The sequence below is a fragment of the Pezoporus occidentalis genome, unplaced genomic scaffold (assembly GCF_034315485.1).
Source record: "Pezoporus occidentalis ecotype Australia unplaced genomic scaffold, CSIRO_AGI_Poc_V1 ctg55, whole genome shotgun sequence".
NCBI lineage: Eukaryota > Metazoa > Chordata > Aves > Psittaciformes > Psittacidae > Pezoporus > Pezoporus occidentalis.
Genome location: NW_026915888.1, coordinates 4,082,371 through 4,100,827, shown reverse-complemented (window position 1 = coordinate 4,100,827; position 18,457 = coordinate 4,082,371). Strand labels below are relative to the sequence as shown.

At 48.2% G+C, this 18,457-nt stretch overlaps 1 protein-coding gene across 1 annotated transcript; it reads left to right on the top strand.

Moving 5' to 3' along the window:
• The first annotated feature begins 4,911 nt into the window (after positions 1–4,911).
• Positions 4,912–16,742, top strand: SPRY4 (sprouty RTK signaling antagonist 4). The gene is made up of 2 exons (XM_062638173.1): positions 4,912–5,149; positions 15,087–16,742. The coding sequence occupies exon 2, from the start codon at positions 15,133–15,135 to the stop codon at positions 16,030–16,032; it is 900 nt and encodes a 299-aa protein (XP_062494157.1). The 5' UTR covers positions 4,912–5,149; positions 15,087–15,132; the 3' UTR covers positions 16,033–16,742.
• The last annotated feature ends 1,715 nt before the right edge of the window (positions 16,743–18,457 follow it).

The window sequence follows — 18,457 nt, the reverse complement described above, 5'->3', positions numbered from 1 at the left end:
TTCGAGACTGAGCCAGCCAATGGGCAGCAAACATGCATCAGAAAACAGCCTCAAACCAGCAAAACCTGGAAAAGCAAGGGCACAAAATGGTACATCCAGGTGGAATTAAAGCAGAAGGCAAGTCAGAAATAATACATAAAATAAAGGAGTGAAAAAGAGAGCTCCTGTTGGCCTCCTCAGGAGAGAGGGCAAACCATGAATGGTTTGATGGGATGTGGAAGGACAGGGACAGTTTTTGCTCTGGATGCTCTCTCTTTGCTCATTCAGGATCTCCTTTCACCTCTCTCCCCCATTAACGAATCCCATTTCTCCATCTTCCTCACACAGACCATCTTTCCAAACTCCTCATTACCTTTCACTTTACTCTTTATGCGCTTTTATCCCACCTCGCTGAGCTCACACTTCAGTTACCAGTGTCACTTACTGTAATTGCTCATAAACACTGAATTATTCATGGAGAACCAGGTCAATGGTTATAAAAAGCCGAAGTGAACTATCAGACAAAAGTGAATCCTGAATTACTGCAGCAAGCAGAAGTGCTGGCATTACCCATCCCACCTCAAACCTGATTTCCATTCCTTGCATTAAACTCCAAAAGAACCCTGACTGTTTCCATAGCCAGGTAAGGGCACAGAGTGAAGCAGCAAGGGAAGGAAGGAAATGAAGCACAGTTGGTGTTAATTATGCAAAACAAGATGTGACTTAAAGGATGTGAGTAACGTCTGGCTACAAGCAACAGGTGCCTGATAAGAGAGAAGGAAACCCAGGCCTTTCATGTGTGCTGCAGGAGCGTACAACCGGGATAGTGCCATTCCTAACAGAGATAACGACACTGAGTCACCTCCAGGGTGGATTACAGGGTTCCTGAAGTAATTCCATAACGAGAAGAGGGATGTGCTGCCCCATGTCAGGGAGCCTGGCTGCCGGGAGAGGCCCTGGCTATGTGCCGTGGCATTTCAAGGCAGCAAGATAAAGCTCAGGGACACATCATAATGTATTGATGCGTGGATGGGCACAGCACCCCCTCTACCCACCAGGAATTCAGGGTCTGCTTTGACATCCATCCACTCATCCATCCCTCCCTCCCTTTCTGAGTTAAAACACTGTTCTTCTCTCTTGCTTCCCACAGAGGCTGAGGGGTGCAATCCAAAAGGAAGCTCCAAAGAACTGGATTAATAGAGTAAATCAGTTTAAATCCTCCCAGATTCTGATAGTCCTAAAAGCCCACAGCACAGCCCTACAGGAGTTGCACGCAAGTCTAATACCTCTGCATCTCAGCAGGGACCCCTGTTTCCTGTTTGGCATCTATTTTTGTAGCACCTCATTTCTGTTAGGCATCTCAACAAGGACCTGGTTCAGGTTGTGACTGACAGCCCACGATGCCACTGCCAACACAGCAGTGACCATTTTACCAACACCTTTGTCATTCCACATCAAAAACTCCTTCTTTATTTCCAGGCATGATTGACCAGCACAATAATTGCTGTTAACAATGCACAAGGGGGGGAAGGAGAATTCCTATAGCAACATCCAAACAATTCATCACAAGCATCAAACCATCAGAAATATATGATGCTGCCCTTGACTGATTTTGCAGCAATGCATTTCCATGCAAGAGGCATATAATCTCAGTAGATGAAAAAATACAGATCCAGTTATCCAGGTTTTATGAAGTATTTCTAAGAGGTGCTAAAAAACTGAAATCCCCTTTTCTTATTTTTAACAGGAAACGTTAATCTACAGTTTCCATCCTTAGAACACAGAGAAACAGTTAAATAAATAATGAGAAGGGAAAAGTTCTTCTCGTGTTACCAACAGATGGCAAAACATCCCATAAGGGCATCCTTTGGTTTCAAGAGGCAAGGCCAAGTTTAAAAACCACTTCTTCTGTAATAACTTGAGCCCACTGCCAGCAAATTAGCAAATTCCACATGCAGTATCAGTTTAGACAGGGAATTAGCTACTTCTTCACACGGGAGCAGTGCCTGCGCGCCAACTTCCCGTAAGCCTCCAAACACCAGCCAGAAAGGATTTGGAGGAACATGAAAACCGCAGCAGATAAAGTCTACGCATATGCTCTTGATCCGGTTTAAAGATAGTAAAACGCCAAGCAGCAAAGATTTAAGAGAGAACATGGCTACACGTTCAGAACGGCTCAGAAGCACAAGTTACGCGTTCCCCAGGGGGTTGCACTTTCACTTGACTAAATTGCCTGCATGTTTGCCTTTTTCTGATGGCAGATTAGGAACCATGCATTTCCTTAAACCACCAGCTTTTGGCCAAGACACACACGCCCTTCCTGGAGACCTGCCAGCCCGCACTCGCACAAGAGGCAGAGCTGGGGAGCCACGCTCCAACATTGAGCTGCTCCGAGGCGAGCCCAGGAGCCGGCTGCAGCGACTGCCAGGCTCTCACCATAGACCCAGCTCCCCTGGGCTCGAGGGAGAGCAGGTAAAGAAGAAAGGCTGGCTGAGGAGCTCCTCTGAGCGAGGCCCAGGGTTCAGTTTATGGCGTTCTGTTATTATAGCTTGATCCAATAATTTTGTGACTGAGAAACCCAGAGGAGGAAGCGCATGTTCCATGTAACACCCCAGCTGCAAGGGGAACGGTTTGGTTTTCTCTAAAGGTAGGGAAAAAAGGAAGGTAACCTTAAAATCATGGGTAGCAACACACATTCCTCTAAGGCAGACCCAGCTTCTGAGCCTTGAGACCACTGCGTGCTCAGAGGCAGGTTGTGTGCGCGCTGCACAGGACAGGCCACAGAGCCTTCCTGTGAAAGCCCCTCTGAATGTTCTCTCCTGGAACCATATGGCCTGAGCCCATTTCCTCCTCACCCCTCCACACGCATATAATAATCTTGACATCCTTTTTCAGTTTTATTGCTAGGGCTCCTGTCAAGAGAGCACGGTCTAGCTGGGCTTTGCCAGTAACTGCGCTGTAATTACAGTGTCAGGCTCGCTCGCTGCTACACAGCAGCCTGCAGTTGCACATACACGCTGCATCTCATGGGGAGACACAAACCGTCCTGCAACAAAAGCCTTCCCGAGTGCATTGAACACACAGCCCTGAAACACAGAACACAGCATTCATCTAGAGCAGCCCTTAACTCCAGAATGCTAGCCTCTGACACTGCTGCAGCATTACAACACGCCTGCAAACCCCAACCAAGGCTCAGAATTTACACGTATGCCAGTGCCGTACCATGAGGGGGATCAGAGCAGATATTTATTTGTTCAGGCACCGGGGTCTCTCAGCTTTGAGATGGTTTCCAGCACTAGATGTCATTTTATTCTTTCCTCTCCATCAGCTCTTTTAAAACTGCATTTTCATCCATTACCCATTTATTTGCCAGTGTTTGAAATCAGACACAGAATTTCTATGCTTGCCTGTCCTTCAAGCAGTATTTTACCATAAAGAACACAACCAATAACAAAGGAACATTTTTAACAACCATATTCTATTCATTCTCAAAAGCAAGCACCCACTGGGCATATTTGAAGTCTCATAATATTTCACATACCCCTCAGATAAGCTGTTCTTTAGAGAGTCTCCTTCTTCTGCCCTTCCCTTGTCAAATTGCATTTGCCCATGACCTGTGAACACGGCTCCCACTACCCTCAGAGATTAAACCATCAGCTCTGGAGCACATGCTCTTAGAGCAATCTTTTCTGTAGGGTGTAGCTGCAATAACATACATTCACCATTCATATAAGTACTAAATATATAGATAATCCAGAATTCTTTCAGTGCTGTGCAAGGTTTGAAATACGTGTGCCATAAACATGGCAGGAAATGAGAAGGGTCTTGGTTTGTGCTCTGAAGATGACTCTTCACACGTATTAGAAATACATTATTATTATTGCATTTTCAGCGTGAAGTGACCTGCCTCCGAGGATCCTGGAGGACTGTGCCCGAGAGCCGGCCCACAGCCGCTGCTGCCCAGCTGAGGATGGAGATTCTCCATTTGCTGAATGGGAAGTGAAGCACATAAGGACGCTTGGGAACTCTCGGCATGCGGTTAGGGCAAGGTTTTCAGAGGAGCTCAGCTTTGAGCAGCAAAATAGCAGCTCTTTGCTAAGGATCGTTTAAACATCTGGCCCTGAGGGCTTCACACACCGCCCGGTGAGGTCCAGCAGGACACGGACAGAACAGCAAAGCTGGGAACATCAGTGGCTCACTTCCAAACGGGGACCAGCCTCCCGCTCTGGGTGGCTCTGTGCAACCCGCACAGCTCCAGCCTCCTCGAGAGGCAAGAGCCACAGAAGGAACCAGCGGGTTCCAAACCCCACACGCGGATGCAGCCGCGGTTTTCGCTCGCGGTTTCCCAGCGCGGCGGCCGGACGCGTGTGACGGCGAGGCGGGGGAAGGAGAAACCGCAGCGCCGAGCTCGGGAGCAAATCACGGATCTCTTCTCTCTTCCCGTTCGCACGCCCCAGAACGGGAATCACCAACCCCCCCCCTCCCCAGCCCCGACGAGAAGCGCTCCCCGATGCCGCCCCGCTCCCGAGCTGGGGCTCTGGCGGCGGCCGGGCGGGGGTAACGGGGCTGCCCCCCGTTAACGGCCACGCCTGGAGGGACCGGGACAGGGCGAGCCCGGGGTGGGGGGGTGGTTCGGGTGGGAGCGGGGTTGGGGGTGCTCGGTGTTCCCGTCTCCCCGCCGCGGCAGCCGCCGTTACCTGCAGCCCGGGGGAGGGGGGGGCGGTGCACTCGCAGCCGCCGCCTGCGCTCCATTCATAAAAAAAAAAAAAACACAAAGAAAAAAAAAAGGGAAGGAAAAAAAAAGGAAGAAAGGGAAAAAAAAAAAAAAAAAAAAGCACGAGCCGCCGCCGGGAGCGCGCGCCGCGCCAGCCCCCCATTCATAAAAGGCAGCCGAGCATGCGCGCTGGCGCCCCGGTGCCCACCCATTCATAGAGTCGGGAGGCCGCGCATGCGCAGGAGGAGCCGCTACCCTCCCATTCATAAAATAGCCATTTTCCCAGGCAGCGGTGGTTGCAGCATCGCGGCGGCCGCTGACAGCGCCGCGCTCGCAGGTCCCTGCCCGCAGCTCCAGCGGCTCCTGCCAGGATTTTCCCAGGTCCGGCCCCCTCCTCCGGCTCGGATTTAGGATTAACTCGCCTATGGAGAGATGGTCCTAGCTGAATTACTTAAAGTAAGTACGAGATCTGCTTTTGTGAGCAAATGTTAAATGTTGTGGAGAAAGACAAATCAAGCCTCTTCCCCAAGGGAAAAATCTTGTGCTCTTTCTAGATGCATTGAGCCAGACCCTTCAAGATCCCTGATCATAAGCATATTTCTGATTATGACTTTTCTAACAGCAATTTTCTCTAATTATGCCTAGTGGATATCTGCCTGGTGCCTCACAACCTACGGGAGACTTTGCATTCTGAAGGAATATCATGTTTCTTGCAGAATTTGCATTTGTGTGCCCGTGTCTCTCATTTATACCTCTCTTCTGTGCTTGTTCATCAACATCTGCAGTTGGTGTACATATATGGCAGGCAGGTTTCACCATACTTGTGCTGGGTTTGCGTGCAGGGATTTTAATAACAGAACAAGGCTCTTCTTTCTGTTGATGGGATGTCGTCTCCTTCATCCCTTCTTCTTTCCCCTAAGAAGAAGCATAAATATGGGATCACCTGGGCTGACAAATAAGAATCAGGTATTTCTTGCTTTGGCATATGAAAACTGATTGTACACATTTCCTCTCTTTTCCACAGCCTTATGTCTTGTTAGTGTCAAGTAGTTCTGAGCTGTCTCCATAATAGGACACTTCAGAGCTCGGCACTGGTGTGTCAGAGCTTTCCTGTGTGACCTTTGCTCTTTAGCATTTTATTTCACACAACTGTCCTTTTCTCTTTTATTTTTTTTGGCCTCTATGCCTTATTCCATCCCTGTTCTCTTCCCTGTCCTGCTGTACACTTGTTTTAAATCTGGATGTCTGGATGGATGATGCATTTTAAGGGCTAGATAAGTAATACAAGTGATAAAAATGTGTGCCTAAGAATCATTTCACAAAGGTATGTGGAATATATTATATATGGAGGCAAAACCTGTCTCGGCTGCTCTTCCCCACCAACTGCGTAGCAAAGATAAGCCAGGATTTTCTTTTCTGGTACCAGTCCTGGCGTCACAGGAGAAAGACAAGCCTGGAGACGACATGTTCTGAAAATTCAGTATTAGGAGGGGAATGGAAAAAACAGAAAGGGGCATATAAAAGGCACAAAGGTCTTGGAGGAAAGCAGGACTGGGAAGGCAGCCCTTGGAAATGGCAGTGCAAATGAATATCAGCCTTAATCACAGGAGGAAAAGGCTTCCCTCTATTTCCTTAAGTGACCATGGATCTGGTTTCTTGATTTAAATTGTTTGAACCCCCAAGTTTTTCCTTAAAGGGTGAAGGCGAGAAAGAAAGAGGAGAGGAAAAACATCCCTGCATTATCCAGGGAAGAAAAGAAACATTCTAGATTCTTTAAAACTTCTTCAGCTGCTGCCGTTCTCCCATACCATGCTAAGGGTACAGCATGTCAAAAATCAGCTTAGGGATTGCTCTTTAATTAGGTAAAGAGAAACCCAGCTTTCCCAATATTAAGGCTTCCCCCCTCTCCCTTTATTTTGGGTTCAAGAATAAAGCTACAATTTGTGCACGGAATCACAATGATCCTGATGACTGGCTTCCCCCTTCTCCATAAAAAAATGAATGATAGCAGGAGGAGGGGTTGTTCTCAGTTATTGGAACCCCGCTGGGGATGTCTCATTGATAAATGTGCCATTTTCCATGGGCTACTGTGTTTTCTGTTGCTAGAAGTGACTCTATATTGGTATTATAAAATTAAAAGGACCATTTCTGAATACTGCAGTCCTTTTGAAACGCTCTGTGAGGTATGTGCAAGGGAGAAATTATTTGTTCTCCTCCTGAAACAGCAAAACAAAAGCTGTTTTCATGGAATCATGACTAACTCCTAAACCATAGTGGGAAATGCAACATCTGAAAAAGCAGTTTCCCCACCAAAAAAAAAAGAATACCCTGTTCTGAGACTGAGGACTAAAATTCACCACCTTTGCAGCACCACAGCAATGATAATGCACAGTTCTGATGGGTTTCCAAATATTAACCATAAGAGCAAAAGAAATAATCATGTTGCTGTATGATGTTTCACATTCAGCCCAGTACTTAAAACTGCCTTTTTATAGGCAAACAGTTGCATGAGTATTCTTTGGGGTTTATTCTTTTCAAATGCAATACAATGTATTTCCTTAAGAACATGGAAAATCCTTCTAATGTGGTTGTCATTTACTACCATTAGCTTCACAGATCATATCTGAGCTTGGTTTTCTGTCCTTAAAATAAATGTTCTTCTCCAATAAAAAGCCTTGACTGAGAAATCGGAGTCCCAAAGGTCTGAACGTTAGTGGTTCAAAATGTGCTTTATTCACTCGCACCATAGGAACAGGCTTCAGCTGGACAGAGACAGCTTCTTGGAAGTCTACAGGTCTCATTTCCCAGCTTCCGAATTTCCACACTCTGGCAGGAACCGAGCGTCTCCGTTTAAAAATGGCAGGTTTCCCTAATCAGCTTTCTGTTTTTTTTTTCCCCTTCCCTTATTACTCGTAGAGAAAATTCCAGCTCTCCTTAGCTAGATAAGGCTGTTCAGGAGGGGAACAAGAATAATTAACACCAATATTTTGATAATATTAATATATGCTTTATAGAAAAGAGCTGTTTTCATTTTTAAAGCATTTACAGCTTGACTGGAAATCCAGCCAAACTCAGCTTAATGAACTCCAACATTATATATTATTCTTAGTCACACATTAAAAACACGTGCTTAGTAAAAGGTCTCTTTTAACTCCAAGTGTAGTCCTCCCTCATTAAAAGCTTTTATTGAGCTTTCTGACTTCCGTCAGTGGCAGCGTGGCCTTGGAGCTCTGGACAAGAGGATGTCCTTCATTCCAGACAAAGGCAATGGCAGAATTTGCTCCCTTATCGCCACCTCCTCCGCTAGGAAGCAGGTCCTTGCGTGATACCCTGCTTGTCTACAGTGGAAGCCAGCCCTGACCCAGCTGGAGCACACACACCCTGTGAAGCCCTATAGATCTTCCCTTTACAAGTACTTTTTGATAGCAAGGAAAGCTCTTATCCCAGATACCCTGCATTCATTTTCCATGCCTGTCCTGGATATTTCCCTCTTTTCCAAACAGCTTTAGGGAGGGGCTCTAACCAGCTGTGTGGAGCCAGCAAGGCAGGGTTTGTGCACACCCCCAGAGCATGGGATGCTGCTGTGATCAACACCTCCTGGATAAGGTTTTCCAGACCCTGTAACCAAACCACCACAGGAGAGGGACTCGCCATGGTTGGTGTGAAAGCAGTGATAATTCAGAGGAATTTTGCACTGGTTACATTGAGTCTGAACGGTGCTGACTTGCGCAGGGCCTTGAAATACGTGCCTGACCTGACACTGTGCTACTTCAAAGTACAAAGTTCTCAATTATGGTGATTTCTCTGTATTCAGACTTACCCGTAAAGAGCCTATTGCTTTTTTTGGTTTGTTTTTTTTCCTGTTGCCCTGCTTTAGAGATTTGTGTGTCCCAGATAGCAAAGAAAATAAGGCAATTTCTGCAGTACATTTACTGCAACTATTCCTACCTGCGTGTTGATCTTAATGAGGTGATTGTCGCATCACTTTCAGAGACTGTAACTCAGCTTTTGCCTGGATAATAACAGGTCTAGCATCATAGTAACCGAGAGGAAGTGTCATCCAGCTGTGAGGTGACAAGATTCGGAGGTCTCTGGTCTGTCGCTTCACCATCGCTGGCTCAGAGCATTGCTCCTGGTGACTAGTTCAGGCTGTACCACAGCCCAGGAGCGTGCACAGGACAATCCAGCACCAGCAACCCCAGAGGAAGGCTTGGTCTGCTGAGGCAAATGGCTCTTACCTGACACTGGTGTCATTCAGTGGCAACAGAAGGGTCAGGCTGCTCATGAGGTGTAATTAAGGCATAATTCATTAGAAGGAGATAAAATGACCCCTGATCTGGTACATGCAGCTTACAAAGGATAGAAAGAGTTATTGGTGACTACGTTACTGCTCTGAGCATCCTGGTGGTGTCTCTGTTAGCAATCACACATCAAACAGTGCATTTGGGGCTTTTCTATGATGTTTAAGGCTATGTTCAGATGTTTGCATGTTGGCATCTCATGTGGAAATTCCCTGCATCCTTCAGAAACAGGCTGGAAGAAACCATGGTATCTCTTACCTGGTGCTGGGTGTCAGGAGGTGGTTGTGGGAGCTTGTTTTCCCATTGGCTTCATGGGGACTGTGGGCACTGGGGATGTGTCTGAGTCACACCAGTGCTTCCCAGGGCTGCGTTTTGCAGGATTGCTTCCAGACAGGACCTGCTTCTGGGCTTAAAATGATGCTGAGAGGAAGGGACTTGTTCCCACCTACATCTGGAACGTTGTTTAAACGTAAGGAAGAACTTGTTAAAACGATTAACTAAGGGATAATGAGACACTTGTGAACATTCTGTATTTCTGCACTCATGAGCTATTCAAGTCAAGCTTCATTTTGGTTTTCAGTACATGGCAGACAAGTCACCCAACCCCACCTTAAAACTATAGTAAACCTTATTGCTTCAAAAACTGCTCTGAGAAACACTAACGAGAATGAGCTTTCCTGGGGGTTTATACAACTCTCTCATGGAATTGCCTACAAGGATGTAGCTTCCTATAAAAGGATGGAGGGAAGTCCAAAATCCCATTAAAACATACGGTCACGTTTGTTTGAATTTCCTGTGACTGAAGAACCTTACAAACTGTTTGAGCCTGAAATTATACCCAAACACTTGAAAATAACAGTTGGTTTCCTACAACTTTAGGACTTGCAATTATCTGGTACAACAGTAATTTGAAATTGGCAATACCTCGCTGAAGAGACAAAGCCAGCGCCGCAGCGCGTTTGTGAGCTTGCCTTCCGAATCCATTGTACTTCCTTGGAAGGAAGTATATTTTGACATGAAAATTGCATGTGGTGAGCAGCCCTCCGGTCCCTGGATAGCACGGGGAAGAGAAGCTTCCTCTGCATGGGAGCTTGCTGACATGTCTGCTTTGGAAAGAACTCCATTGTTTCACCTACCTCTAAGGAACAAGCAAATCCCAGTGCAGGAGCATACTCATGAATTTGCCTTCTTGCTGTCTGCTTTCAGCCAATTGCCTGCACATTGTGCCCAGTGAATCTGTGCCCATGTTAATGCTGTAATAGGTCTGCAATTACTGATGATCAAAGATTAACTGATTTTGTTTACCACTATTCTGTATGGCTTTTTTCCTCAATTAAAATGCAATTTAGAGTCTGGCTGGATTAGTGCAGTGGACAACAAAGGCATAAAGTTTCATAGCTCAAGTACCTCTGACCTATTCTGCTTTATTATCTCTTCCATATTTCCTTTTTAATCTACAGTTTTCTTTAAGTGACACATCTGGTTCCATTAAATCTGTTCAATTTGAGCAGTTAATTCAGTATCTGCAAGCACAACCCCACTGCCCTTGCCAGAAGAAGAGCTGTTCACAACCCTGGCACCACAAATTTCAGTCCTTCCTTACCACCATGGCTGAGTCCTACAGGCAGAACTGTTCTCTCTTAGGGGGGTTAGCATTTGCAGCTCATCTCTAGTAACCCTCCCCTCCCTGGGCAGCTGCCGCAGGCACCTTCAGGCACTCCAGTTGAAGGCGGTGGTGGAGATGGCTCAGCCTGTTCCCGTGTGCATCCCATCCCAGCCAAAGTGCCTCCCTTTTGTCACCACTTGTACCCAGGCAGCTTCGGGCAGTGGCCACTTCTATGTGCCGTATGCTGAATTAGGTCACTCCAGCTACAAAACCCCCTGAACCCCAGCTTGCTCCCCTGCGCAGGCCTTCAGAGCCAATGCAAGAACCCCGGGGTTACAGCCCTTCAGCTCTTGTCCTTTTCCAAGGTCTTAATTTCTGCCAGGTCACCCCAAGCATTAATTTTGACTGGGGATGAAGCTGCAGTTTGTAAGATACCAACATCGCTGCTCAAGTCAATGTTGTCCTTCCTGACAAGCATCCTGTGCATGACACGTGTCCGATGGGGAGGTGAAGAAGGGCATAGTGTCCTGCTTCTGGAGTGGGAACCAGCTTCCCTGCTGCTGAGCAGACATCACAGCAGACACTCCTGTGAACAGTCATGAGGTATCCTGCAAACTGACTGCATTTCAAAGGATGACTTGGTTGTATTGTTCCAGTCATCCTGGAACGATTTCAGACTGGCTGCAGCTGCATTTCCCCCCTCTGGGGAGCACAGAAACCAAACATGGTCAAGTTATGATATCCCAGAGGATCTTCCAAGGAAGTCGCCAGGATCCATGCACATACCCAGTCTCACGGGAACAGCCTGGCTTCTTGACTTGCTTCTGGTCCAGCACAAGTCCTTAACCTGAGAACTTGACTGGATTCCTCTTCTTTACCATGAGAGATGCAGTGCTGTGCACATAAACAGCTGCCTAGTACCCTTTGCTACAACCTCTTCTTTCATGCGATGCAGACATAAAGCTTAAGGGAGAAACAGCTCAGGGAAAGATGTGCTCAAGGCACATGCTAGGGGAAGCATGTAGACACAGAACCTGAAGCAACCACATCCTTAAATACTGACGTTGTCATCATCTGGGCTAGATCCCAGTGGAGAAGAGCCTGCTTGCAGGACCAGCACCACTCAGCTCAGTCTCTAGCTCAGCACAGGAGATGTTTGACCTGGATCTGTCACCAGCAATCTTATGCACTGCTGAAACTTCCTGTGACAGGACCAGCAGCAGCAGCGTAGTCACAGTCCTTGGGAAGTTCTATAAGGGACAGAAATTTATGTCTTATAAGAGTAGCTTGAAAAGTGGCAGCAGTTAACTGTGGCAGGGCTGGCACTGAAGGACCATGTTTAGCACGAGCACCAAGAGCTGGTAGGGTGTGTATCCGTAGTGATTTAAAAGTGATCTTCAAGAAGAGAGAGGTCGTGTCCAGAGCAGGGGTCTGGGAATTAGGAGAGCTGGCCTTCATTTTTCTGTCTTCACTCCAGAGCTTTTACCCCAGTAGAGATCCTGTGCCCAGGTACCTGCAGATCTCTTGCCATGTTGAAGCTTCCATTCCTCTTATTCTGCAAAAATAGTTTCCCTCTTAGAAAGACAATTTGAAGCAGCGTTATAATGGAAAAAGGTGAATAGTTTTCAACATCAACTATCCTGAAGTGCAGTATTTAGTCCAGGGTTCATCTCCCTTCTGTGCTAGTAAACTCTAAAATCCTGATCAGCATTAGCATATCTAGTCAAGCCATCTTTAATGTCTGCCTGCCTATGGCCGTGTCTGGGTACCAGGGTCTGGGTGTTCTAAGAGTGCCTGTGGCTATAATATGTCTCCAAACTAATCTGATATCATAACTTCCACGTGATGTCATCGCTGGTTCTGGACCGTGGCAGACTGTGCAATTACAGAGTTAATGTAAAGCCCAGATGCTGACTCCTGTCCCGGGGCTGCTGCCCTCCTGCTTGCTGCTCTCCCGTAGTGCTGCGGCAAGGGGCTCCCTGTGGGGTGCCCTCAGTGAAGCAGAACCCCTCCATGTGCCACCAGAGCTGCCCTGCTGGGAAAATCAGCATCAAGTCAGGCTGTTTACGTTGCTAGAGGCAGCGGGTGCTGCCCAGCTCTCCTCCATACAGTGCTGGCACACACCACACCTTAAACAAAATAGTGCTCCGTGGATCCAGCCTAAATATGCGGCAAACAAACCAAACTCCAGAGGCTTCATAACAAGGGGGAGTGGGTTCAGGCCAGAACGCAGAGCCTTGTGCTAGAGGGGAAGGGCAATGAAGGCACTGGTGCCAGGGACGTGAAGGAGCAGTCAGGCTTGTAACATCCTTCAGTGTGCCACCATTTCCTTCAGCTACCTTCCATCTAGCATCAGCTCTGCTGCACTTACTCTTGGCAGCCAACACAGCTGCATCTCTCTCCTTAAAGAAAACTAACCCCCAAAACCCCTGTGAAGTCAAAGCCTTGCTCCAAACAAACCACCTAGCTCATGCAGAACTGAATCTGTTGCTAAACTATGACTTGCAGCAAGTCCTTTTTATATCATGACTTTAGATTCTGACATACAGAAGAAAAGCAATGCCCCATAGCTGTCAGAATCATTGCTGCTTTTTACTCTGAAGTACTGTAAACAAGAAGAGATGCTCTGAAAACTCTCTTGTTGCTCGAGTCAGGATGTCAGTGAGCTATGAATAATGAAATAAAAAACCCCAAATGAATGGCTAAGACCCAGCAGAGGATTTTAACTTGTCAAGAGAAACAGCCTAAGGACCACACTCTAATAATCATCATCACTGCTGGATAAAGCACTTCCTCCTGCTTGCCCTGTGCAGCAGACAGAGCCCAGCAGGCAGGACCCGGTGCCAGCACCTAGAGGTGCCATGTGCCTCCCCACTCCGTGTCACTGCCCTGGTCTCCATCCAGCATCAGCCCTCACTCCTATTGATCCTGGGAGAACTGGCAGATTTCCAGCCCTTCAAATGCCAAGTGACCTATCAAAGCAATGATTTACTAATGCAAAAGTGGCCTCTGGTAACATTATTCAGTGGGTAAAGAAAAATGCACTTCCCCTTCTCCTTCCATAAATGAGTAATCAGTTCATGCTCCAGTTTTTGTTGTGTTGAGGTTAGAGAGGAGCTTGTTCTTGCAATACACATACATTTACTTGTGCACACACACACACACACACACATCCTGGCCGTAGTTTGACGCATGGTTTTTCCTGACTGGTTTTCAGCCTGCTCTAACATTAAACTCCCTCATGCTGTTGGGAAAAGCTTCGTTTATCTGAACACAAACAACTGGCAATGCCTTAAGCTGTGCACTGTTTCCTTTTTCTTGATACCAGCAGCTTTTCCCCTCCTGCGAGTTGCTCTGAAGCTTTCCTCAGCCCTTCTCTAAACTGCTCTTCAGCATTCTATTATTTATGAATAAAGGTCACCCCGTGAGGAAATGGCACATCTACTAGAAAACAATGTGCACTTTCTAAATTTGAACCGAGTCGTTTCCGTTCTTTGATTTAAGTTTAGTTACTTCCTGTGGTTTCTTGTCCTGCTGAATCTTTGGATTGGCTCCAGGATAAATTGCACTCTTTCAATGAAATGAGAAACTGCGGCAGCAGACGGCTGAGCCGGTGTAGCTGGTAAAACAGCGCCCGAACCAAGTATTAGCCCACTGAAGTGGTTCAGAGCGCCCTGGTTACCTGCATGAGGTGCACAAATCAAGTCTGACCCGTGTGTGTGCTCTCCCCTGCCCGGCTTTGCACCCAGACAAGCTGCTGAGCGAGAACTTCCACGTCCTGCAGGAAGGCTGAAAGCAGCCGCCGAGCCCAGCGGCTCCAAGTGGAGCCAGGACATTTCCTCACCAAAGCCAAGCCGCCCTCCCGCAGGCAGATTCGGGGTGAGCAAGGATGAGTGCTCACCCCATGTTCCAAAGCGTCTTTGTACCAGGGCAATGCTCCCACGAGCCACAGTTTCGCATCAGGGCTTTTAGGGATCAGGGTCAATTGAGGAAAAACCCCAAACCTTAGATAAGTCGCTTCAGGCAGTTTGCTGACAAAAAAGCATGTGAACACACAGCAGTAACCCTGAGATGGGCTTTCCCCCTGAAAAAATGAGACACGGGCACTTCAGGGCCCTGCAGTAGTGGTGGCCCGCCCAGGACCAGAGGAGCTGTATAGGGCCAAGTTTAGGGAGGGGAACACAGCAGTGAAGGGTGATAGATTTTGTACACAGGCAAATGCTCTGACTCCCTTCTAAGTTCACCCTAGAAGACTTTCTGCACAATAATCAGCCTCAGTAAAGAGCCCTGTCTGATCCAAGGTTGTAGGGTAGAGCCACAGAACGGTTTGGATTGAAAAGGACCTTAAAGCTCATCCAGTTCCAACCCCTGCCACGGGCAGGGACACCTTCCACTAGAGCAGCTTGCTCAATGCCCTCAAGGGTAACTCAATAACCATGCACTCTTTCTCTCCCCTACCCTTTTCTTTCTCCTTTCCTTCCCCCAGAATACTTAAGAACAGATTTTCCACCCGTACTCAGACTGCTTGATCAATGGAGCCCCGGATTCCCCACAACATCACCGTTGTCCCCAACTCTGTGATGGTCCAGCCATTGCTGGACAGTCGGATCCCCTATGGGCGCCTGCAGCACCCACTCACCATCCTGCCAATAGACCAAATGAAGACCACTCACATAGAGAACGATTACACCGACAACCCCACCGCTGCCCAGCTGGCAGCCCAGAAGCGTCCCCGAGGCCCCCATGAACTGGTCCTGACCAACCAGCACCCGCAGCGCTGTGAGCAGGATGTCACCCACCCCTGGATCTCCTTCAGCGGGCGCCCCAGCTCCATCAGCAGCAGCAGCAGCACTTCCTCAGACCAAAGGCTCTTGGACCACATGGCCCCAGCCCCCGTGGCGGAGCAGTCGTCCCCCCGAGCGGTTCGCATTCAGCCCAAGGTGATTAACTGCAAACCCCTGGACCTGAAGGAACCTGTGTCTCAGGAACTGGACAAGCACTTTCTGCTGTGCGAAGCCTGTGGGAAATGCAAGTGTAAGGAGTGTGCACTGCCCCGGACGCTGCCTTCGTGCTGGGTGTGCAACCAAGAGTGCCTCTGCTCGGCGCAGAACCTGGTCAACTACTCCACCTGCATGTGTCTCGTCAAGGGCGTCTTCTACCACTGCACCAACGAGGATGACGAGGGCACATGCGCCGACCACCCCTGCTCCTGCTCCCACTCAAACTGCTGTGCCCGCTGGTCCTTCATGAGCGCCCTCTCCCTGGTGCTCCCTTGCTTGCTCTGCTACCTGCCAGCCACCGGCTGTGTCAAGCTGTCCCAGAGATGCTACGACCAAGTGAGCCGGCCCGGATGCAGATGTAAAAACACAAACAGTGTCATTTGCAAGGCACTGCCTGAGAGCAAAGGAAACAGGCCAGAGAAGCCCTTTTGATAGTTTGGGAGGATGGGGAGTGGGAGGACACTCCACAGTGGCATTGGCTCTTTTTAATAACCTGTGTTCTGAGGATAACGTTAGTCTTTTGCATCTGAAGAAAGCAGAAGCAACTATTTCCACAAACTGAAGCACTTTGGGTTATTCAGGGTTTTGGAACTGGTCAGAGTTTAAGTAGATGGGGCCAAGGAGGAATCTTAATAGCATAAAGTGAAGGCTGCAAACCTATGTATATCGTGAAGTACAGCTGCTTAGAAACCCCTGGTTTGGACAGACGGCTGCTCACCATGCCTGCACACCACAAGAACCATTAACTGCTTGCTTGGCAGGCGTGGCCGCACAAGCAATGCCCATTCCCAGCTGCAAAGAGCTGCATTGGATTCATATCCAGGGTGGGCTCCTCGGTTTTGCTTTCCTTCCAAACCGATTCGCTACCAGCAGCCTGTTGAAGGTGATGGGTTGAGTCCCTCCGCCCTCCCTCCCCACCTGCGCCCCGTTAGAGGGGCCCATTGCACACAAAGTCCACGTTTCTCAACAGCTTTCCGTGTCCCTCAAAGGTCTGGAGCCACAGGTAAAGATAGGGTTCCTTTGTTGAAGGGCCTCTCCACATTAGGCACATTGCTCTCTCTGAACCCACCTGGCCACAGCGATTCAGCCCCTCTCTGTGAAGCAAGCTGGTAGCAGGGTGCTCCCTCCCTGGGAGGAACGGCAGCGGGGGTGCTCAGGCAGCTGTACCAGCGCGGTGCCGTTCTGCCTGCAGCTGATGGTAGGTTTTGCTCAATGGAATGGTGATGCTACACCGCCAGTACAAACCCGCTCCAGGAGGATGTTGCTCAAATCCCATTTCCCCGCGCACGTGCTTGCTCCCCGGTGCTGGATCTTAACTCACGCCACAAATCGAAGACGTTCGGCGTTTCTTTCTCTAAACCTCTTCAGCTCTGTTGGGAAGTCACAAAAACCTGAGTGTCCGACACACCTGGGTGTATTTTATAGGGATATCAATCCAGTACCTCCTCTCCTGGAACAAGCTCCTCTCTGCTCAGTGACTATTAAGATTTTTGTGTCTGGGGGACGAATGGCATTTGCTGGAGCAGAGCCCGTTCCCCACCTCTATTGCTGCTGTTCGACTTCTGCCTCCTCTGTACAAAAACGTGTCTTTTTCAGTGTACAGAATGCTGTTCATGTTTATTTCAGTGCTAACAAACACATGGGAAAGCCAGGGGAGGGAAGAGAGGCTATTTAAAGAGTGCGCCCATGCTTTTCAGTAAGCGAACATCATCGGCTTTGCCCGTGCACTCATCCTGGGGCTGATTCTGCATTCCCTTCGGATGCAGCAACCCCTGAAGATGCAGTAACCCCTTTCTCTCAACGACTACAAGGTGCTAACTAAAAATCTCTGTCCAGCCATGCAACACTTGGAAGCGGGCAGGTACTTGTTGCATGCAGAAACCCGATCTAGTCTTTTTCCTTTGTAATTAGAGGAAGTTTCCTCAGTAAATGCACAGCAGTGACAGTGAAATGTCATCTCCAATTAGATAAGCAATAGGCAGAGCTCATGTAGCATTTCCAGGAATCCCATTGACTTGGCTGCAATACAGTTGCTGCATAGGGGTTGGCAGGAGGGTACTACTGGGACTTGTGGTGTCTTTTGGCTTTGGAATTCAGTCAAACCTGGGGCTTAGTTAAGCTCAATTGCAGGTATAGAAAAAGGGATGCTACATCTGTCACCAGATACAAAGTCCTATAGTTTATCCTCATGCTGACACCTCTGGGGACACCAGAAAGAAGGAAGCAGGTGGGGATCCAGAACTGTACTGATTATCTTGCACAAGCTGGAGGGGAAGAGATAAAAGGAAAACCAACCCCAACTAGCTGAACTGTTGGTTGAATGTATAAGGTATTGTATTTAATAAGAGAAATCGTTTTGCCAAGATGCAAATAGACTAGAAAATGCTGCCCTCCTCTATTGGGACCATACAGTATCCAAACGGCTTCCACCAGTGGTTGTTTTGCCTTTTTGACCCTCTGTCCCTGGCTGTTCCTGGGGGACCTGTGCTGAAAACCTGCAATAGCAAAGCCCATGGCTTAGGTGCATGGTCCTTGCCAGCAAACACAACGCTGGAGTGGTCGCCACTGTGCCAATCTACACTCATGTACATACACCCAGCAATCCCGTATGGATTTACATTCATTGTACATAGCTGTAAACTATTTCTCTGTTGGTTTCTTTTAATATGTAAGTCCTGTAAGTCAGTCCCATGCTGGAAGACTGTAAAGCATTAGTGGATGTGTTAGAGCAGTGGTAAATGTAGCAGAGCGACCCTCCCTCTTCTCCAGCCTCCCAACCCCATGGTCAGACTCTGCTCCATCAGCTCATGGTCCAAGGCAAGGCAAGGAAGCGCAGAGCTCCTTGCAGAGCACTCGT